The 24,344-nt window shown below is 33.6% G+C and overlaps 1 protein-coding gene across 3 annotated transcripts in view; it reads right to left on the bottom strand.

Annotated features, from left to right (window-relative positions):
• Positions 1 to 24,344, bottom strand: part of LOC136040364 (splicing factor, suppressor of white-apricot homolog) — a 77,943-nt gene that overhangs the window by 47,185 nt on the left and 6,414 nt on the right. For 2 of the 3 annotated variants that reach the window (XM_065724618.1, XM_065724620.1), the window contains exons 3-7: positions 21,765 to 21,970; positions 17,903 to 18,122; positions 13,771 to 13,803; positions 10,095 to 10,243; positions 216 to 411 (exon numbers count right to left, since the gene is read on the bottom strand). In XM_065724618.1, coding sequence (XP_065580690.1) covers positions 216 to 411; positions 10,095 to 10,243; positions 13,771 to 13,803; positions 17,903 to 18,122; positions 21,765 to 21,970 — 804 coding nt within the window. The remainder of the gene's footprint in view (positions 1 to 215; positions 412 to 10,094; positions 10,244 to 13,770; positions 13,804 to 17,902; positions 18,123 to 21,764; positions 21,971 to 24,344) is intronic. The other variant, XM_065724619.1, reaches the window with a different exon arrangement.

Here is a 24,344-nt window from a genome sequence, read left to right as displayed (position 1 = left end):
TGCCACAAAGGCTCCATACCTCCATACCCAGACATAACATTCTATTTTTGGTACTTATTTATTATTATTATTTAAGAATTAACGACGCTTCTTGACTACTATGGTCCCTGCGTCGGCCCTGCAGTGCATTCCTGCAGCGTCATTCGATCTCTGGGTCCCGTATTACCAAGCTAAGGTCAAATCCACTGCGCCACCACAGGACTTTTGGTACTTACTTTTAGCACTGACAGTCGCTTCAAACTCTCTGCCATTTTTCGCAACATAGGTTGCCATCTTGTCAATAATGATTTTCAATTCTCCAGATGGCTCCACTATCTCTTTAGGTTTAGATACTTCATGCTGCTTTTGATGACTTTTTATTTTTGATATAAGCTGTCCATAACTGGAATTCGTATCCAGTTTAACAGGTATCTATAACAAAAAAGCTACTAAAATGCTTGAAAAAAAAAATTGGAAACCAAAAAACAAGCGTGACTATCAGCCAGTTGAAAAAAGCGGAAAGACAAAGCAGATATTTCGGCAAAGATCTCCGCAAACCTCAAAGTAAATAGTCTCACCCTAATACTTGAGATAATGTCACTCTACCCCTTTCGTGCTTGGTTGAAGTAGGAAAGAATATTTGCAGTGACACTTAAATTTTTATTGAAGTTAGTTTAATCAAAAGCAAGCATCAATTTCTTTTCATAAAGCTATGCAAAAAAAAATTCCAACATTAAGTGGCGGAAAATTTTGACGGGAAACAACCACGCAGGCTAATTTATTAGCATAATATTATCGAAGTAATTTGCGAGTTTATCACATAAAACACTAATAATAAACGATCTCTAGAGTAAATGTTTAAAGATGTAAGATGTCAAGTAATATTTATTATTCATCACAAACCATTATTCATATGCCGTTTATTATACGAGGTATACTATACCATCTTTTCCGAGATAATACTGATAATATACGATTTTATATCAGCATCAGGAGCTTGTTTGACACCATTGAAAATAAGTGAAACCATATCTGCTCAACACAGAAAAAAAGCACATGTTACTAAGATAGACGCTAACAGGAAGGATAGGGTACTTTGGGATTCTGAAGAAACGAAGGGATTCTGTAATATTCCACCCATGTTCCAAAATAAAGCTAGAATAAATGGTGTAAAAAATCCTTCACTATTTATTCTTAATATTTTTAGTTCTTTTAAATCTTCTTTTCATGCTTTGGGGTTGATACAAAGGCTGTATAAAATAACGTGGATATCTAACGTTATGCTTTCAATTCTCCTTTTTTAGTATCCCATTTGACATCTGGAAAATCCCTATAGATTCTTTTTAGTTAACAAAAATCCCTGCCCTGCCGTGCATATTTAAGTGCAACAAACATGATGCAGAAAACCGCGGGATTTTCTACTTGGGTGTTATCACAAAATCTTTTTTTTTCATGCAGATAGAGCAATATTTTTAAACTGAAGCGCAAAATTGATATTACAAGGCCTCACTCAATTGACTGAAAATATTATAGTGTCTATCGAAAAGTGTTTCTTTCTAAATGAAACGGCTTTTTCTATATGCTGTACCTATACCCTAGCTTAAATCTATTAGCGGTTAAATCATAATTGGGGCAATAGCTCCAACCTAGTAAAGAACGAAGTTCAGCACATAGCATGTTACGTAGGAGGCAACTGTGGAAAGGTTCTACGAGGCAACTGTGGAAAGGCTCTACGATGGAAATACACAGAGATATAGGCGGGGACTAAAAAGTACAAGTAACCAAATCTCGTGAACTCAGTATGGTTCCGGCCAAAGACGTTACTAATAGCCTTTTTTTCCGTTTTTTTGGGGGGTGGGGGGAGGTAATGAATTTACTGACTGGGTGGGCATTTTTACCAACTAATCTGGGTGGAATATTGCTATTAGAATTACTTCATTTTTTGTTTTTATTGTTTTATAATTAGTCACCACTTTAGAGGGGTTAACCTAGGATGGATGCATACAGAGGTCACAGGCTGGTAGCAAGAATATGCGGTGTAGAGTACCCTACATTCTTATTGAGTTGTCATAGCAGGTTAAGATAAAGGTTAAAGAAAATTAGTCACTACTATAGAAGGGTTGTCCTATGATGAAAGTGCACAGAGATAATAAGCTGGGACGAAGAGATACGAGTAATTACTTCCCGTAGGATCGATATGGTACCGACACCTATTTTGCATGATAGCAGTTCACCGCTTGCAATTGAGAAGGTGTCCACAAGGCGTGCCCCAGAAGATTTTCCCGTCTGAAGTACCTTTAAAGGGCCTTTTTCTTTTAACTTAAATAACATTAAGTGAAATTCAAATTCAGAACCAAACAAAGTTAAGATGCACCGAAATCCGTGCTTTAAATAAGCAAAGAAACTATTTTCTTTGACATTTGTTTTATAATTGGTTGATTTTGGCAATCCTTTGGCAATCTTCCATCCGTAAAACACCACCCGACTATCCAACTACCAACCTTCGTCATATCTCATTTCCCCCTCTTTATTTATCCCCAAAACATTATAATACTATACACTCCGATTATACTATATTAAGTGAGCTCCATGCATCTTTTCTTTTTTAACAAAATATCTTTTATGCCATCTATACAGAATATGGGTATGAAAAGTGAAAAAAGATTAGATAGTATTATATATCTTGCTGCTGCCAACCTTTTAATGCGCCTCTATTGGTTATTTACCACAACTATCAGTATTTATCACTACACCACCCAACTATCTTGAGCCTACTTCCACGTAAGCAGTAAAACTAGGATCAAATAACAGAATGTACCAGCACACAACACAGCACAGAGCAGCGGCACACAACACAAACAAAACAAATAGTAACATATTTGAAAGAAGCTGCTCCCTTTGCGCAGAGTATCCTGTTCCTCATATAACCAGGGGTAGTCACTGATATGGGTTTAATATGAATTTAAGCCTTAGCATTCCTTAAAATTAAAAGTAAAAAAAATTTATCATAAGGTGTTTCCACCGATCCCTCATACACAATCAAGATCCTTCACCGCAAAAAGAAAAACGATCTTTGAAGCCCATAAAAACTTTAAAGACTTTATCTAAATATAACTGAAAAGTTGAACTTTTAAATTTTCCTTGATAGAGAGGTGTCCTTGGGACGAATCGCTGTGGGTATCTAGCTTGATTTACTAAAATAATAAACATAAAAAATTCAATAGGTATTTATATATTTAGATTAATCTTTGAAAATTCAACTACCATATGTTTGAAAGCACCAAAGGAATGAAAAGCATGTGCCACAGCTTGAACTGTATTCCATACTCTTGATGATGGCACCAGAGGGTCAAAATTAGACAGGACACTTTTAAATTTTTAAAAATAGATTTGAACTTTTTAAAGGGCCAAAAATAGACAGGACACACGGGGTGAAAGGGACTCTAATGCTGTCAGACCATTTTATGTAATACTACAGATACAAAAGAATGGAAGACAAATTGAAGTTTCTTGATTTACAACACTGATCAAAATACTTCTGATTCGAGCAACACTAAAAAACCGCTTACTCGTTTTGACCCTGCTAACCTAACCTAAGATCAAGTATGGAATACATTTCAAGCATGTGCCACAGCTTGAACTGCATTCCATACTCTTGAAGATGGCACCAGAGGGTCAAAATTAGACAGGACACACGGGATGAAAAGGACTCTAATGCTGTCAGAACATTTTATGTAATGCTACAAATACAAAGGAATTGAAGACAATTTAAAGTTTCTTGATTTACTACATTGATCAAAATGCTTCTGATTCGAGCAACACTGAAAAAGCGTTATGTGTTTACTCGTTTTCACCCTGCTTCGGATCAGGCCCACCCAAATCAGAAAGTTAAAAATCCCCTTTTCCTTTATTTTAAATCAAGAAAAGTTTCTAAACCTTTCAATCGAATTTACTTACTCAACCTAGTTCCTTTACAAAAACAGGGGAAGTACTCTTTTTCGATTTAAATGTTCTTTTTAAATCATTAAAAAGCAAGCATCTCGGACAGGACAAACTAGACACAAGACCTATTAAACAAGGCAATATCCAAAAGTCAAATAACTTGAATATGGAAATACCTGGGAACTACGGTACTAACAAAAAGCAACCAAACACCTAAGTCCATCCTCCATTAAAAACCAACACAGCAAAACGAAAAAATACACTCCAAAGAAAATGCCAAAGGGACCAACTAAGCAAAAACACGCCCTAACAGCCTCATTAGAGGCTATGCCATCAACAAGCTTGGCAGAAAACTGGTATCCCTTGTTACTACCTCAGGTGCCTCTGCATACACAAAAGGAAGTATTTTCTAAAGACGCGTATTGTTTATAAGAACGAAGACTGTTCGGACGAAGCTCATTTTGACCACAAATGTCGTTTTAAAACGTCTCCTTATATTTTTTTTAAAAGTTTCAAAATACGTACTTTTTATAAAAAACGTACACTGTTCAGGCAAAGCACAGTTTGAACATAAATGCGTTTTAAAAACGTTCCCTAATACTTTTTTTTTTAGTAGTTTCAAAATACGAATGCTTTTTACAAAAACGTCCTTTAATACTTTTTTGGTAGTTTCAAAATACGTACTTTTTATAAAAACGTACACTTTTCAGGCAAAGCTCAGTTTGACCACAAATGTCGTTTTAAAACGTCTCCTTATATTTTTTTTAAAAGTTTCAAAATACGTTCTTTTTATAAAAAACGTACACTGTTCAGGCAAAGCACAGTTTGAACATAAATGCGTTTTAAAAACGTTCCATAATACTTTTTTTTAGTAGTTTCAAAATACGAATGCTTTTTACAAAAACGTCCTTTAATACTTTTTTGGTAGTTTCAAAATACGTACTTTTTATAAAAACGTACACTTTTCAGGCAAAGCTCAGTTTGAACATAAATGCGTTTTAAAAACGTTCCATAATACTTTTTTTTAGTAGTTTCAAAATACGAATGCTTTTTACAAAAACGTCCTTTAATACTTTTTTGGTAGTTTCAAAATACGTACTTTTTATAAAAACGTACACTTTTCAGGCAAAGCTCAGTTTGACCACAAATGTCGTTTTAAAACGTCTCCTTATATTTTTTTTAAAAGTTTCAAAATACGTACTTTTTATAAAAAACGTACACTGTTCAGGCAAAGCACAGTTTGAACATAAATGCGTTTTAAAAACGTTCCATAATACTTTTTTTTAAGTAGTTTCAAAATATGAATGCTTTTTACAAAAACGTCCTTTAATACTTTTTTGGTAGTTTCAAAATACGTACTTTTTATAAAAACGTACACTTTTCAGGCAAAGCTCAGTTTGACCACAAATGTCGTTTTAAAACGTCTCCTTATATTTTTTTTTAAAGTTTCAAAATACGTACTTTTTATAAAAAACGTACACTATTCAGGCAAAGCACAGTTTGAACATAAATGCGTTTTAAAAACGTTCCATAATACTTTTTTTTTAGTAGTTTCAAAATACGAATGCTTTTTACAAAAACGTCCTTTAATACTTTTTTGGTAGTTTCAAAATACGTACTTTCTATAAAAACGTTCACTTTTCAGGCAAAGCTCAGTTTGACCACAAATGTCGTTTTAAAACGTCTCCTTATATTTTTTTTAAAAGTTTCAAAATACGTACTTTTTATAAAAAACGTACACTGTTCAGGCAAAGCACAGTTTGAACATAAATGCGTTTTAAAAACGTTCCATAATACTTTTTTTTAAGTAGTTTCAAAATACGAATGCTTTTTACAAAAACGTCCTTTAATACTTTTTTGGTAGTTTCAAAATACGTACTTTTTATAAAAACGTACACTTTTCAGGCAAAGCTCAGTTTGACCACAAATGTCGTTTTAAAACGTCTCCTTATATTTTTTTTTAAAGTTTCAAAATACGTACTTTTTATAAAAAACGTACACTATTCAGGCAAAGCACAGTTTGAACATAAATGCGTTTTAAAAACGTTCCATAATACTTTTTTTTAGTAGTTTCAAAATACGAATGCTTTTTACAAAAACGTCCTTTAATACTTTTTTGGTAGTTTCAAAATACGTACTTTTTATAAAAACGTTCACTTTTCAGGCAAAGCTCAGTTTGACCACAAATGTCGTTTTAAAACGTCTCCTTATATTTTTTTTAAAAGTTTCAAAATACGTACTTTTTATAAAAAACGTACACTATTCAGGCAAAGCACAGTTTGAACATAAATGCGTTTTAAAAACGTTCCATAATACTTTTTTTTTAGTAGTTTCAAAATACGAATGCTTTTTACAAAAACGTCCTTTAATACTTTTTTGGTAGTTTCAAAATACGTACTTTTTATAAAAACGTACACTTTTCAGGCAAAGCTCAGTTTGACCACAAATGTCGTTTTAAAACGTCTCCTTATATATTTTTTTAAAAGTTTCAAAATACGTACTTTTTATAAAAAACGTACACTGTTCAGGCAAAGCACAGTTTGAACATAAATGCGTTTTAAAAACGTTCCATAATACTTTTTTTTTAGTAGTTTCAAAATACGAATGCTTTTTACAAAAACGTCCTTTAATACTTTTTTGGTAGTTTCAAAATACGTACTTTTTATAAAAACGTACACTTTTCAGGCAAAGCTCAGTTTGACCACAAATGTCGTTTTAAAACGTCTCCTTATATTTTTTTTAAAAGTTTCAAAATACGTACTTTTTATAAAAAACGTACACTGTTCAGGCAAAGCACAGTTTGAACATAAATGCGTTTTAAAAACGTTCCATAATACTTTTTTTTTAGTAGTTTCAAAATACGAATGCTTTTTACAAAAACGTCCTTTAATACTTTTTTGGTAGTTTCAAAATACGTACTTTTTATAAAAACGTACACTTTTCAGGCAAAGCTCAGTTTGACCACAAATGTCGTTTTAAAACGTCTGCTTATATTTTTTTTTAAAGTTTCAAAATACGTAATTTTTATAAAAAACGTACACTGTTCAGGCAAAGCACAGTTTGAACATAAATGCGTTTTAAAAACGTTCCATAATACTTTTTTTTTAGTAGTTTCAAAATACGAATGCTTTTTACAAAAACGTCCTTTAATACTTTTTTGGTAGTTTCAAAATACGTACTTTTTATAAAAACGTACACTTTTCAGGCAAAGCTCAGTTTAACCACAAATGTCGTTTTAAAACGTCTCCTTATTTTTTTTTTAAAGTTTCTTTTTTTTTACTTTTTATAAAAACGTACACTTTTCAGGCAAAGCTCAGTTTGACCACAAATGTCGTTTTAAAACGTCTCCTTATATTTTTTTTAAAAGTTTCAAAATACGTTCTTTTTATAAAAAACGTACACTGTTCAGGCAAAGCACAGTTTGAACATAAATGCGTTTTAAAAACGTTCCATAATACTTTTTTTTAGTAGTTTCAAAATACGAATGCTTTTTACAAAAACGTCCTTTAATACTTTTTTGGTAGTTTCAAAATACGTACTTTTTATAAAAACGTACACTTTTCAGGCAAAGCTCAGTTTGACCACAAATGTCGTTTTAAAACGTCTCCTTATATTTTTTTTAAAAGTTTCAAAATACGTTCTTTTTATAAAAAACGTACACTGTTCAGGCAAAGCACAGTTTGAACATAAATGCGTTTTAAAAACGTTCCATAATACTTTTTTTTTAGTAGTTTCAAAATACGAATGCTTTTTACAAAAACGTCCTTTAATACTTTTTTGGTAGTTTCAAAATACGTACTTTTTATAAAAACGTACACTTTTCAGGCAAAGCTCAGTTTGACCACAAATGTCGTTTTAAAACGTCTCCTTATATTTTTTTTAAAAAGTTTCAAAATACGTACTTTTTATAAAAAACGTACACTGTTCAGGCAAAGCACAGTTTGAACATAAATGCGTTTTAAAAACGTTCCATAATACTTTTTTTTTAGTAGTTTCAAAATACGAATGCTTTTTACAAAAACGTCCTTTAATACTTTCTTGGTAGTTTCAAAATACGTACTTTTTATAAAAACGTACACTTTTCAGGCAAAGCTCAGTTTGACCGTAAACGTTGTTTTGAAAACTTCCACTAGTACTTATTTAGAAGTTTCAAAATACGAATACTTTTTATAAAAGCGTCCCCTAATACTTTTTTTAGTAGTTTCAAAATCAGTAGTTTTTACAGAAACGTAGACTACTCAGACAGAGCTCAGTTTGACAATAAACGTCATTTCAAAAACGTCAGCAAATACTTTTTAGAATAGCGCAAGTAATTCCAAACCCGTGTTTTGGCGCCTCATCATCATCAAACAGTTCGTGGTAACGAACTGTAGTAAGGAGCGACCCGGCTCAATAGTAACCAAAACTCTAAAAAATAGAATTTTGATGCCAATACATACATCAAAAGAATCGCATTTTAATGCTGATTTTAAATATATAAGTTTCATCAAGTTTAGTCTTACCCATCAAAAGTTACGAGCCTGAGAAAATTTGCGTTATTTTAGAAAATAGGGGGAAACGCCCCCTAGAAGTCATAGAATCTTTACGAAAATCACACCATCAGATTCACCGTATCAGAGAACCCTACTGTAGAAGTTTCAAGCTCCTATCTACAAAAATGTGGAATTTTGTATTTTTTGCCAGAAGGCAGATCACGGATGCGTGTTTATTTGTTTTTTTTTTTTTGTTTTTTTTTGTTTTTCCCAGGGGTGATCGTATCGACCCAGTTGTCCTAGAATGTTGCAAGAGGGCTCATTTTAACGGAAATGAAAAGTTCTAGTGCCCTTTTTAAGTGACCAAAAAAATTGGAGGGCACCTAGGCCCCCTCCCAAGCTAATTATTTTACCAAAGTCAACAAATCAAAATTCTGAGATATCCATTTTATTCAGCGTAGTCGAAAAACCTTATAACTATGTCTTTGGGGACGACTTACTCCCCCACAGTCCCCGTGGGAGGGGCAACAAGTTACAAACTTTGACCAGTGCTTACATATAGTAATGGTTATTGGGAAGTGTACAGGCGTTTTCAGGAGGATTTTTCTGGTTGGGGGAGGGGTTGAGAAGAGGGGGATATGCTGGGGGAACTTTCCATCGATAGTTTGTCATGGCGGAAGAAAATCTCCATGAAGGGAGCGCAGGATTTACTAGCATTATTTAAAAAAAAAATGAAAAAATAAATATGAAAAAGTTCTTTCAGCTGGAAGTAAGGAGCAGCATTAAAACTTAAAACAAACAGAAATTATTACCCATTTGAGGGGCTCACCTCCTCCTAATACCTCGCTCTTTACGCTAAAGTATTTTTAGTAATTTCAACTATTTATTCTACAGCTTCTGTGATTCTGGGGTCATTCTTAATGAATTGGGACAAAATTTAAGCTTTAATGTAAAGAGCGAGGATCTGACAAGGGGGGAACCCCCTCATATATGTAATAAAAATATGAGAATACAAAAGTTCTTTACTTAAGCTAATTTATAAATTACGTAAATCTTTTACTAATAAAAATATTCGTAAAAAATCAAAAATTCTAGTTGCCTTTTTAATTAACCAAAAAACCGGAGGGCAACTAGGCTTCCTCCCCCGCTCTTTTTTTCTCAAAATCATTCGATCAAAATTATGAGAAAGCCATTTAGCCAAAAAAAAAAATGCAAATTTTGTTTTAATTATTCCTCTGCGGAGAGCCAAAATCAAAACATGCATTGATTCAAAAACGTCCAGAAATTAAATAAAAAAAAACAAGTTTTTTTAACTGAAAGTAAGGAGCGACATTAAAACTTAAAACGACCAGAAATTACTTCGTATATGAAAGAGGCTGCTTCCTCATCAACGCCCCGCTCTTTACGCTAAAGTTTTTTACTTTTTTAAAAAGAAGAATTGAGAGAAAGAGTCAAACTTTAGCGTAAAGAGCGAGGCGTTGATGAGGAAGCAGCCTCTTTCATATACGAAGTAATTTCTGGTCGTTTTAAGTTTTAATGTCGCTCCTTACTTTCAGTTAAAAAAACTTTTTTTTTTTTATTTAATCAAGGTCTAAGAATGAATGGAACTTCTTTGGAGGGTGTAGAGAAAGGGGCTTTCATTAGATTGGGATGGAGGAAGAGCGGTGTTAGTAGTAGTAGTAGTTGAGGGAAAAAACTAACTTGAGGAATAATCGGCTTCGGTTCAGTAGGCTTAGTTTCAATGTTTGCGGCTTGTCCTAAGCCACCTTTTAGAAGACTAGGGTGAAGATAATTATCCTCTTCATCACTTTCTTCTTCTTCTTCTTCTTTCACCTCCTCTTTGAGCTCAACTAAAGAAAAGATTAAGAGATTAATAATAGCAAAAATATGGCTCTACTCCTGGTTTGCTGTATGTTTTAGCTCATATTTGAATTCAGAACCTTATTTGAATTTATTTAATTTTTGCTGACAATATTTTCTGGTTCTGCAATGATGACAAACAAGCTGTTTTTTAGGTAGAAAAGGGCTGCTTTTTAAAGTTTTGTAGATTAAAGATGGCTCTATTCGCAGCTTGCCCTGTATTCTAGCTCATGGATGCTGCCAGAATTTTATTTCCAAGTTAGTTATTTTTTGTGAAGAAAAGATTTTCTAGCTACGCAGTAATGACAAAAAGTTCATTTTTAGTTAAAGAAAGAGTTAATATTTAATAAAAGTTCTGCACACAAAATCTATCTCTTGTCATATAAGGAAAGGTATGTAACCAGTGATGAAGGTAAGGACAAGGGTAACAAATCACATTTATTTTATTAATTTAATAGGTCACAAAAACAAAAATTTATATTAAAAATGGCGGCGCTGGACTAGAATGTCAGTGGAATATGGGGCTAGATCTCTTTTTTGCTTTTGTAGCAGAACCGAGCATTTCCAACCTCCCCTGACATCTGAAATTCAGATGTTACATGGATGTCAATCGCCCAGACTCACTGTGACTGAGCCACACCATTAACTCCCACCCCGAACCGAAAGATTTGCACACAAAGACTTGGGTGTTTCTCCCAAAAGGACCTAGGATTAAAACTCTAGTGTGCCATCCAAATATGAGGCTAGAATTCAAATTCAGCTAAAAATTGCTGCAGCAATTTTAAAAAAAAGCTTCAGCTTTTCAAAAAGGCAATTAAAAAAAGCTTTCAAAGCTTTTCAAAAAAGCAATTTCAGCTAAAAAAAGCTGCAGCTTTTTACCGTTTGACTGCAGCATTCACCACTTTTGTCCTTAAAATTTACGTTTAGAACACATGTCCTATAAAAAAGAAATGAACAGAAATGTCCCCAAGATGGAGAAGGCCCTAGCCTGAACGCTTTGTTTGGGGAGGAGTGGGATAAAGAAACTGCCTCAAAAGTTTCACATTCTTTTCTGAATATTACAAAATTTTCAGATTTTCAGATATCCTGGGCCTCTATTGAATCTACCACTTCTTCCCTTGGTTGTGCTTTTTTAAGTGTTTTATTTAACTAACTTAATAAATCAGAATAATAACTCCCAACTATGAGCTGTCCTTGTAGAATTTTATGTAAAAGGAACATCCCATTAAACTCGTCAGAAAAAAAGAAAGAAAAAAGGAGAAAACTGGGCTAGTGCGGTGTGGAAAATCGCTTAAATACATATTTAAACAAATATTAACTAATTTGATAAGTAAATACACTAATTATCCATCGTTAAAGGTTAATAAATAATCTCAATAAAATTAAATTGGAATAATTAATCAAGCAAATAATTGGCTTTTTTGCTGAGAATACTAAAATGAAAAGTGACACTGCATCTTTACACAACGTTATTTATATAATTTATTTGAACGCCCATTGAATTAACGCCCATTGAATTATTTGAACGCCCATTGAATTAACGCCCATTGAATTATTTGAACGCCCATTGAATTAACGCCCATTGAATTATTTGAACGCCCATTGAACGCTATTTCGAATTAACAGTGTTTCGTTTATCGTTTAACGGTGTAAATAGTATAACGGATATTCTATTGAAAACGTAAAATAAGGCGGCAGAAGCTATAGAAATCTCATTTTGAGAATCTATTTTTGACTGGTATATTGTCAGTATATCCTACATTTTTTTGTAGAAAATGTGTAAAGTTAAACGGTGTAAAAAAAGCGGTGCAAATTTAACGGTTAACGGTGTAAACGGTATTCTACTGAAAACCCAAAAGAGGGCGGTAGAAGCAATCGACATCTCATTTCGGGGATCTATTTTTGACTGGTAAATTGTCAGTATTTTCTACATTTTCTGTCAAAAAATATGTATATTTAAACGGAGCAAAAAAGGTGCAAGTTTAACGGTTAACAGTGCAACGGATGATCTTCTAGAAACGCAGAAGAGGGCGACAGAAGCAATAGACATCTTATTTTGGGGATCTATTTTTCAGGTGATATTTAATTGGGGATAAATTACTGGTAAATTAAAAACAAATTCTATATATTTTTAAAAATTAATCAATCCCTTTTGATTAATTAATCCCATTTTTCTAATTTGATCTAGGGTCTTTAATCCTAAACTGTTTCAGATCTCAATCACTGTAAAAAAAAAAAAATGGCCAATTGCAATTTGACAAAGGAAAAAAGGATAACGGAACGAAAAAACCAAGAAGCAACGAAATATAAAACTGGAGCAAAGTAAAGAAACTCTGGGATCTACTTTTGACTGGTAAATTGTCAGTATCTTCTACATTTTCTGTAAAAAAAATATGTGTATTTAAACGGTGTAAAAAAACGGTGCAAGTTTAACGATTAACGGCGCAACAGATGTTCTACTGGAAACGCAAAAGAAGGCGGCAGAAGTAATAGACATCTCATTTTGGGGATCTATTTTTTAAATGATACTTTATTGGGGATAAATTACCAGTAAATTATAAGTTTTTCCATATATTTTTTTAAAATTAATTATTCCCTTTTGATTAATTAATCCCATTTTTCTAACTTAATCTAGGGTGTTTAATCTTAAACTGTTTTCAGATTTCAAACATTGTAAAAAAAAGAAACATTGTAAAACATGTAAAAAAAGGCAAAATGGAATTTGACAAAGGAACAAAAGGATAACGGAACGGAAAAACCAAGAAGCAACGAAATATAAAACTGAAGCAAAGTAAAGAAACTCTGAAGCTTCAACGCAGACCAGAAACACAAGAAGAGCATACATATCCCTTAAAAGTACCAATTAGAATTTTGTACTTTAAATGCCATAATATAACGCATCAGCTGATCGCTGATTAAAGTATGGCCTTGACTGAAAATAAATATGGTTTAAATTACGGTCTCCTCAGTCCCACTCACCCAGTCAGGGTGGCGAACATGGAACATGATTCTCACGGTAATTTTTGAAACGAAATACGTCATTCTCACTTTCTTCAACACTCTCACATTCTCAGCCATTTCAATTTCGAAGTTAGTAGTACTAGCATTCTGAATCCTTATTCTCAACAGCATTGGCGTACTAGATTTCAAAAACTGGACCACAATTCTCAAATTCGAATAGATAAACCAGATGAAAAGCGACTGTTTACCCTAATTTGTAGTATTAGCTTTTTACAAACTTTAACCCACTGCCCCCAAAACCTTAATACCCAAGAACAGAACTAAATATGATGAAATAATGATACCTAAAGCACCAAGGACATCAAAATAACAATTCTTAATTATTAAGATATATACGGTTGTGAAAACTTACACTGAACCAATAAAAACCATTTGGTTTAATTTTCACTATCGTTGGTACGGTGCAATAGGTCTGTAGCGATGGCGCAAAATATGGCCTTTACTGTGAATCAATTTTAATAAAACTCACACACTAAACTTAAAAATAAAAACTTACTCTGTGACGTTTCCGTGGAAATACTCAGGATAGCTAGGGAATAACAAATAGGAATCATTCTCTAATATTCACCGTAATCAGTTTTTAAGTTTAAATTCATCATCAAGAAATCCAAAGACTATTTATACAGGTAAAATAAGGTAAAGGATGCGGCACTAGACCCTTAAGGTCCAAACCGGCGGTGCTGATCTTCGTCTCAAGGCCGTTCAGCCAGGAAGTGCAATGGGGGGATGAGGGCCAGCCATCCTGTGCTTTTGCACATACTTCCTGTTTACCTTTCCCAGATTTTTCCAGGTACCCATTTACAGCTGGGTCGACTCTAGCTGATCTCACAGAGCCAGGCCACTGACCCTCGTCCCAAACCGAAAAATTGGGTACACTAGGATTCGAACCCTCAACCTCTCGGACAAACGATTATTTATACAGGTAAACAAGTAAATGTGAAGAATTTTTTTTTACCAGATTTAAGCTGTAAGCTTGAAATAGCTAGGAAATATGAAAAGCTGAATTTAAATGTTACGTGACCTTTCTCTAGCAGCCTCGCACCCTCGCTTCTTTAAAGCACAATATATTTTTCAGATTTTTTTTCTATTTCTTCTATTATTTGTTTTTCCAAAGCTCAACCAATAGTCTGATAATTTTTTAATCAGTAAGTTTCATTGTTATTCCTATTTTTTATTCTTTTTATAATTGGGTACACTAGGATTCGAATCCTCGCCTTCTTGGACAAAGAATTATTTATAAAGGTAAACAAGTAGATGTGAAGCAAAAAATTTTTTTTCCATATTTATACAATAAGCTAGAAATACCTAGGAAATATGAAAAGCTGAATTTAAATGTCATGTGACCTTTCTCTAGCAGCCTCACGCCCTTACTTTTCTAAAGCACGATGTATTTTCCAGATTTTTTCTATAATTTGTTTTTCCAAAGCCTAATCAATAGTCTACTATTTTTTTAATCAGTAAGTTACATTGTTATTCCTATTTTTTATTCTTTTTATTATAATCATTTTGAAATTTTTCGTTTTTTTGCTTTAGTGACTACTCAATAAGATTTTTTTTCTGTGAAACATGATTTAACGACATTTTATGTTGTAAATTGCACAGGAAAAAAAGATACTTGTATCATTGAGTATACTATTTTTTGGATCTATTCATTCACAGGGGAGCCAATTAGAGGAGGAGAAGGGCAGGGGGGTGGGTGATTGTCCCCCTAGACTTTGAAAAATAGCTTATTATTTCTACTTCATAGCTATTTTTCTGTTTTATCAAGGCTAACTGGTCGATTTTGCCCCCCCCCCCCAATACAGTCTTTGAGCCCCTATATTTTCGTGAATCAGCGCCATTATTAAGTCACTGAGTGGACTGTGATGAAAACGTTAAGGACCATAGCTAATTGGAGAAAAAGCCAAGATAGATAGTCAGAGTGAGAGGCAAAGGTACCATAAGCCTTTTAGAGGATTGTATAAAAATGATGTCATTTTCACTTATTGATAGACTAAATGATAGTGGCTAAAAAATTGAATGTTTTCTTTTTCCGAGAATGATCAAAATATCCCTTTGTGAGATCCCTATAAAAGCCAAGGAGCCTCTGCCGGGATTAGGATTTTCAGTTATTGAAGGAATGCGGTTATTTGCTTGTTGTAAATATATCTATCTGTCAATCTATCTATTGCCTAAAGGTTCGTTCATAATGATTCACTAATATCGAGATTTAGTTAGTGGAAAAACCGACATATTTTTAAAGAATTTTCTGATTGGCTTTGTCCCGAAACTTACTCAGATAGAGAAAAACAAACTGCAAACAAATAAATAAATAGAGAAGTGGAACAAAAAGAAGTAAATACAGGGAGGGCTACTGGAGTTCCTCAGAGCTCAGGAGCATTTAAACGACAGGGACAACATGAGATATGAAATAAAGAAAATGCATGGCATAATTACGGTATTGATTAATTTTAGTGTTTAAATTATCCATTGCGAATGGTTAAACCTGATGAATAGCATCAGTTAATACCGGGTTTCGAAACGGGCAAAATTTTGGTATTAGTAAAATTTCTTTGAGAGTGGGCCTTAAGAAATAGAAGGACTTTCCAACCTTCACATATTTTCGCATTCTCCTAAAAGAAAATCCAAAAGAAAAGTACATAACATTTTACAAATACAAAAAACATCTAAAAGAAATTACAAAACAATTTCCAAGAGTTTAAACTGGTAGATGGACAAAGGTGAATCTCAGCTATCAAACGGTAGGAAATTGCTGTCTCACGTTGAAATATTAAATCGTAGGACAGTTAGAAAATAGCAAAACAAAACAATGTAGAGGATGATAACTCTAATCTAATGTTAAATAAAATCCTAATCTAACGTAAATTTGGCTAACGTCGGACTCGTTCAGTAGAGAGTAATTCGAAATCAAAGCAGCTTAAGTTAAAAATATCGCTAAATGTTAAAAATAGTGTTTACTGAAATAGTGGCATTAAAAAAGGTCTTACAAAAGTGTATTTTTCGTACCTTAAAAATTCTACGTTGTTTTTCATCGTAAAATTAGGGCGGTATATAGAGGTTACGCTACGCTATTTCATGCCAGAAAAGTCTTTATCTTAAGGTTTATCTCACTTAATTTTTCAGATAGGTTCAAAATCTAAAATATTCCTCATATAGGGGCAGACGTCACCAAAGTTTTTGTTTGTGTGTGTGTGTGGGGGGGAGGGGGTAAGGGCTTTACCTGCGTTTTTAAGGCCAATTTATGAGTTGTGTCAATATTCTGGGGAGGGGGGTAAACCAAACAGCCTCCCACCCTTTTGACACATCCCTTAATGCAATGATAAAATTAAAGAACACGAACAATTAAATATCTCCTTGAAATCGAACCTGTGGATTAAGTAAAGGAAACATATTTCTTTCCCTTTAAATAAATCATTTGTTCAAACATTATTTAAGTTGATTGATATGTTTGACTGCTATGTAGAGTCTAAATTAAAACAACATGAAAAAAAATTATAATCAAATGAATAATAAAATAAATAATACACATTAATGAGGTACGTCCTTGAAATTTAAATCGTAAATGAAGGCTAATAAAAAGAAACACATTCCCTACCTTGAAAAATACCATGTCTTAAAAATTAGAACCAGGGGACCCAACTTAGTTCGGATCGAAAAAGGACGATCAATGTCAAAGTTATTTTTTGTTCCTATAATCTGATGATTTCCAGAACAGAAACTTTTAATGAACTTTATTTGTTTAAGTCAAAGATCAAACCTTCAGATATCAACTACATATTTACAGCCAACGATATGGCTATTGCCATATCGATTTTTCATTGCCATTTTGCCATATCGATTTCCATTGCCATATTGCCATTTTCTCACATAACGATTATTTTGAAAGATAGGAAGGCGTTGTCTCGTACCGAAGTATTATAAGCAAAAATAGTTAGTAAGAAAAAATGAATTGTTAGTAAATACAGTAAACAAATTTACACTTTCATCAAAAAATGAGTTAAAAAGTAAAAAAAATCCAACGAAAAATTATTGCTACGATTTTTTAGAAAATATAGCAAACAAATTTACACTTTCATCAAAAAATTAGTTAAAAAGTAAAAAATTCCATCAAAAAATTATTACTACCATTTTTTAGAAAATATAGCAAACAAATCTACACTTCTATCAAAAATGAGTTGAAAGTAAAAAAAAATCCATCAAAAAGTTATTACTACCATTTTTAGAAAATATAGCAAACAAATTTACACTTTTATCAAAAAATGAGTTAAAAAGTAAAAAATTTCCATCAAAAAATTATTACTACAATTTTTAATAAATATACCAACCAAATTTACACATTTATCAAAAATGAGTTAAAAAGTAAAAAAAATCCATCAAAAAATCATTACTACGATTTTTAATAAATATAGCAACCAAATTTACACTTTTATCAAAAAATGAGCTAAAAAGTAAAAAAAAAATCCGCCAAAAAATTACTAATACAATATGTTATTACGATAATTATTATTACGATATAAAAAAAATTCCATTAAAAATTATCACTACGATTTTTACTTTACTTTTCAGTGCATTTGAGGGCGTTCCTTTTAAATGGTATTGGGTACTAAAACTAGACAGCATCTACTGACCTTTTTCCATTTCTTCTTCAATTGGAGTTTCATAGCTACCGCCTTGAACCATTTTGATAACATGCTGATAAAAAGGATACAGAGGATGATCAAAATTCAAAAAGCCAAATTGGACGTTGCCAGATTGCTTCGTTTTTAAAACAATTTCCATTTGCCGGCCCTGTTTAGCAATAAATGAAGCAGTCCTCTGAATAATAGCATTAAGCTTCTTTGTTGGCGGCTAAATAAGATAAATTTTATGAAAAAAAGGCTAAAACTAATAAAAGGATAAGCGAAAAGGCCATAAGGATAGGTCTCATGGCCAAAAGGTGTAAAAATAAGCGAAAACTAGCCGGCCTTGTTTAGCACTAAATAAAGCACTCCCGCGGAACATAGCGATGAACTTACTTTGGTGGCTAAATTAGATAAGTTTAGTCGAAATGGACTAAAATGATGAAAAAAGAACGGACTGCCGAACGGACTTTCGAACAGCCAAAACAAGCGGGCCTTGTTGGCAACATGTGAAGCAGTTCTGTAAATAACGCCAGTAAGATCCTTAAATAATATAAATTTTATTAAAAAAAAAAAAAAAGGTAAAAACTAACGACCAAGGAACTCTAAACGGGCTAACAATCGAACGAAACAAACATGCTTTCTTCGGTATAAATCAAGGGGTCAATTAAGTAATAAACTAAGTTTCTTTGGTTTGTAGCTAAATGAGGAAATATTTATTAAAAAAAAGAAACACAAATAAACGAAGCTAAAGGACGAGAAAGAAAAACCAAAGAACGAAGTCTAGATGTTAGGGAGATAATAATTATTGGGAGACATCGCCCTGCAGAGGTCTGACCAGATATGAGCCTCGGGCTAACAATCGAACGAAACAAACATGCTTTCTTCGGTATAAATCAAGGGGTCAATTAAGTAATAAACTAAGTTTCTTTGGTTTGTAGCTAAATGAGGAAATATTTATTAAAAAAAAGAAACACAAATAAACGAAGCTAAAGGACGAGAAAGAAAAACCAAAGAACGAAGTCTAGATGTTAGGGAGATAATAATTATTGGGAGACATCGCCCTGCAGAGGTCTGACCAGATATGAGCCTCAAAAGGATAAACTATGACAAATATTTTTAGCCCCCCCCCCCCCCCAGTTTGCTTGATATTTGATAGATATTCTCAGTAACAGACTTTATCCCCCTCCATTCCCTCTAAAAGAACAGATTGAGTGAAAAATTCCCGTTTTTCCTAAGAGGTAATTTAAGGTCAATTAAAAAAAGCTCACAATCTGAGAAAAAAAAAAGAATGAAGAAAAGATGTTGGGATGACAATAATCATTTGAACCCTTCAACCTCCGGAGGTTTTATTGGGTATGAGCCTCGAAAGGTTCAGCTATTGCAAATTCTCTTACTCCATGCCCTCCAGTTTTGACTGAGATTTGATAGGTATCCTTTGGAACACACTTGCTTCCTTTTCTCCCCCCCCCCCAAAGAGGAAAGATCAAGTGAAAATTCTAAAACCCACCATTAGGACACTGTCTCTTACTTCCCAACCAATTTTTCCAGATCCGACTTTTCTTTCTGATTAATATCTGCAATGAAAAGAATGAATACCCCTTCCCTATCTTTCCCAAAGGTACGAAATAGGGTCATAATTTCTGAAAGGCATAACAAAGACACTATCTCTACCCCAAAATTTCGTTCAGATAATACAACGACTTCATTTAACACAACTGTCCTTTACGCGCATTGCAGGAGCAACTTGGCTCAATAATAACCAAAACCCGAAACAAGAGCCAAGAGCTCATATGGCACTTGTGACGAGGTCGAAAGTACGAAGAACCAAGAGCTTCTTCCCACCAAGTTTCATTACGATCTCTCAACTCTAAGCGTTTTCCAAGATTTCCGGTTTCCCTCTCCAGCTCCCCCCAATCTCCCTGGATCCGGTCGGAATTTGAAAAAAGAGCTCTGAGACACGAGGGTCTTCTAAATATCAAATTTCATTAAAAACCGATAATGCGTTCGTAAGTTAAAAATACCTCATTTTTTCTAAATTTTCCGAAGTAACCGTCCTTCCATTCCCCCCAGATGGTAAAAGCGGAAAGCGACTTTTTCTAATTTAATCTGGTCGGGTCCCTGATACGCCTGCCAACTTTCGGCGATCGCTATATTGATCACGTATCTATTCACGTAGGGTTCGAACCTCAGACCTCTCGCAAGCTAAGCGAGAATCATACCCATAGACCACAAGCCATACTTAAGAAACACAATCATTTGTTTTATCAGCAAATGAAATTCTTCTCAAATATCTTGTTCGCTCACCCCTCCCCCCCCTCAGATGGTTGAATCGGGGAAGAGACTGTTTCTAATTTAATCTATTCTGGTCCCTGACACGCCTACTAACTTTCATCATCCTGGCTTATCTGGAAGTGCCCAAACTAGCAAAGCCCCCTCAACTCCCCCAAAAAGAGTGGATCTGGCCCGGTTATGTCAATAACGTATCTAGGAAATGTGCTTATCCTTCCCACCAAGTTTCATCCCGATCTCTCCATTCTAAGCGTTTTCCAAGATTTCAAGTTTCCCCCTCCAACTTCCCAATGTCATCAGATCTGGTCAGGATTTAAATTAAGAGCTCTGAGACACGATATCCTTCTAAATATCAAATTTCATTAAGATCCGATCACCCATTTGTAAGTTAAAAATACCTAATTTTGTTCTAATTTTTCCGAATTAACCGTCCCCCCACTCCCCCCCCCAGATGGTGGAATCGGGAAAACGACTATTTGTAATTTAATCTGCTTTGGTCCTGATACGCCTGTCAAATTTCATCGTCCTAGCTTATATAGAAGTGCCCAAACTAGCAAAACCAGGACTGACAGAACGACAGACCAACCAACAGAAATTACGATTGCTATATGTCACTTGGTAAATACCAAGTGCCATAAAAATGGAATTTTCGATAACAATAGATATATCAAAAGAATTGGCTTTTATGCTGGTTCCCAATATAGGAAGTTTACAAAGTTCAATGTAACCATTCAAAGGCTACGAGCCTGAAATCTTTTTTCTGATTTAAAAAAAAAGAGGGAACATCCCAAAAAAGTCAAGCGATCTTCACGAAATCACACCATCAGGTTCAGAATATCAGAGAACCATGCTGTAGATGGTTCAAACTCCGAAAAATTATTATTTTCAATTATTATTACTTCAAAAATGTGGAATTTGGCACTTTTTGGAAGAAGAAAGACCGCGGATGCGTGTTTGTTGTTTTATTTTTCCAGGGACGATCAAATCAAATCAATGGTCCTAGAAGATCGAGATAGAGCTTATTCAAACGGAAATAAAAAGTTCTAGTGTCCCTTTTCAATTCAATTTATTTATAATCCATTTTTCACAAAAAGAGGGCGAAACGCCCTTAAGATGGAGTAATAATAAGAAAAAAATAAATAAACAAGCTATAAATAAATACAAATCAAATCAACACCAAGAGACAATCAAATAATTGACCAAAGGATTGGAGAGCAACTAGCCCCCCTACCATAACCCTTTTTTCCCAAAGACATCTGATCAAAATGTTAAGATAGCCATTTAAATCAGCATAGTTGAAATGCCCAATAACTATACTTTTGGCAATGACATAAACCCCTATGGTGCCTCAGGAAAGGGCTATAAGTTAACTAATTTGCCCATATTATTCACATATAACATTTGTTATTGGGATTTATACAGAAATGGTTTGGGGTACTTTCTTTTGGGGGGAGGGGGGAATTTTCCACGAGGAGGAAAGTTGGAACTTTCCAGGAGAACCATTAAACCAGAAGGGAGGAGGGAGGGAAGATTTTCTGGTATGATTTGACCTCATTTAATCAGAAGAAAAAAAACTTACAACTTCTAACCCTGGCGGGACTTCAAGCTCAGGAGGTGGGATATAGCTGTCATCCAGATATATTTGGCTCCCCTCAACAGGTGAAGCAGAAGATGTTTCATTCACTTCACCTTGCATCCCTCCATTTGCTTCATCGTATGAAAATCCTACCATTGAATATCCCGGATCTTTGCTTAGTTCTTGCTGTAGCCGCTTCATTTCTTCTTCTGTGAATATAAAAAAAGATACATATAGAAATATATTTTAATAAAAATTCATTTCTTTTTCTATATAAAAACTTAAACAAAGTGCACCAGATAGCACCAGATGCACCAGATGCTCACCTTTTGCAGGCAAAACATTCAAGACTGCAAAATGATTTAAACTTGGAAAAATAAGCAAATAAGCCGAACTAACAATCTGCTGGTTCCCAAGGACAACAACACCTTCAGAGTTCAGCTATATCTTCTTAACCTATTTCTTTCCAGATGTTTTTTGCTTAATGGCTTTCACCTAAATTTCTTTTTTTTTCTTTTTTTCTATTATGCTATCATTAGGCTATCATATGACTCACTTGCCTTTTTTCTTTTATTTTTTCATTGGTTTAATGACAGTTCATTAGATACTTTATTCCTAAAAACGAGAATTGTTTTAAAAAAAAATCACGTTGGGGAATAAAAAACAATTCAGAGTCTCATAATGCAGCATAATTCCAAAACCAACCAAACAGGGCCCTATCCACGCTTTTTTGGAAGGGGGGGGGCTACAAAGGAATTTATACGGGGGAGAGGGTACATTTTTTTTAACACCAAATTTTTTTTATATTCAATTTCGTTACGTTTTTACAAGTCGGCCAAACATTTCTGGGGTGGGGAGGGTTCAAACCTCCCTAGTCCCCCTGGATACGGCCCAACAACAAAAAGATTTATATTTTCCTTCAGCTCATTGATAAAGAAATTAAGCAGCATGAAATTTTTTTTCAGGTTTCCATAAAACATTACAGTACTCAATGATGAAAAAGCTTTAGATTGGAAGCTGGAGTGTGTTTCCCCTTCTGAATTCAGAAATTGGCCTAAAAAATTAGTTTTTATGCAGAATTTTGGTATTTTGGGTTTTGAAATCATACTCGGAATTTGGCCTATTTTGAGAATTTTTCCAGTGTAGTTTATAAGCTCAATTCAAAAATAAAATTAGACCTCCTTTAGCATCCAAATATTGTCAAGAATTTATTCAACCCTCTGTACAAAATAATATGCACTAAAAGTAGCATAAAGAAGAAAATAAAAGAAAGAAGAAAAATAATAAAAAAAAATTAAATCCATATACTACTTTTAAGTAGGTGTTTTCCTATGTTCCCTGCATTGGACCTGCATGTAATGGGATTTTTTTTAATCCAGATCATAACCAAATTCTTCTGATGGATTAATCGTTTTTGAATTGTTACCCCCCCCCCCCCCTTAATACAGCCAAGACTATAGTAGATAGTTATTTACTTCCTCTTAAGTTCTATTCTTTGGATATCTTATGGAGAATAAAGAACAAAGAAATTTTGCATACTTAACCCCAAAAGAGTTCAAAATTTATAAATACAGGTAAGCATGAAATAAAGGTTATTTGAATTATAATGAAATTCAAATTAAATTAATTAAAGACAAATCAAATTAAGGATATAATTCATCAGAAATTTAAAATTACTTAGATGGGCCAAATGATTAGCTAAGGCTGTCAAAAATATTCAACCTGGTAAACAGCTACAATAGTGCCCAATTCATTTGGTTCATATGATTTGATTTTGTCTTCCAGAAATTAAAAGAAAAGAAAAAAAATTCAGAAAAAAACACAGTAAATCTAGAAAAAAGCATAAAAGAATCAGAAATCATTGGTAGGAAAATCAAAAGAACTAAGTTGAGATCAGTCATACAACTATAGATTAACTGCAGTTGACTATTGGTGTCCATGATGTTTAGTTTTGAAAATCTTGCGCAAAGGGCACTGTTTTTGTACTGCTATCTTTTGTCCACCGAGCTGCTGAAAAAAGTTACTCATAAATTTCTCATAATTACTAAATTCTCATAAAACTTCTCATAAATTACTCATAAATTTCAAAAAAGTTACTGAAAAAAGTTACTGTCTGGCCCTTAAGATATATTCTGATACATCCCTCCAACTCGATAATATTTCTATCTTGTGATCCGAAAATTTTGCTTACCTGTGAAAGCCCATTGGAAATTAAACGAAAGAAAATATGAAGCTTGTCATCCTAAATCTTGAGAAAAACGACAAAGATTGCTTATGCCTCTCTTTTCTCTAACGTTAAAAAACGTCTTTTCTCTTAACGTTAACGTTTTCGTTAAACTTTTAATGAAAATAACATTAACGTTATTTTCATCTTTCTAAACTTTTCAGGTGTCTAACTGTGTCTTATCTTCCTGTTTTGTCTCCTATGTGACAACTAGTTTTTGCCAAAAAAAGCTTGTTCATTGGATTTATTTAAGTTTGCTTACACCTTTTGCATATGCCCCCTAAAACCAGTAGCCCTTTTTTTACCCCAATCCAAACTCCATGTTTTTCTACCATACATTTTACTATAAAATCTTAGGA

This window comes from Artemia franciscana, chromosome 20 (assembly GCF_032884065.1).
Source record: "Artemia franciscana chromosome 20, ASM3288406v1, whole genome shotgun sequence".
In the NCBI taxonomy this organism is placed as follows: Eukaryota; Metazoa; Arthropoda; class Branchiopoda; order Anostraca; family Artemiidae; genus Artemia; species Artemia franciscana.
Note: the sequence above shows the minus strand (reverse complement) of the source record. Positions and strands in the feature narration are given on the sequence as shown.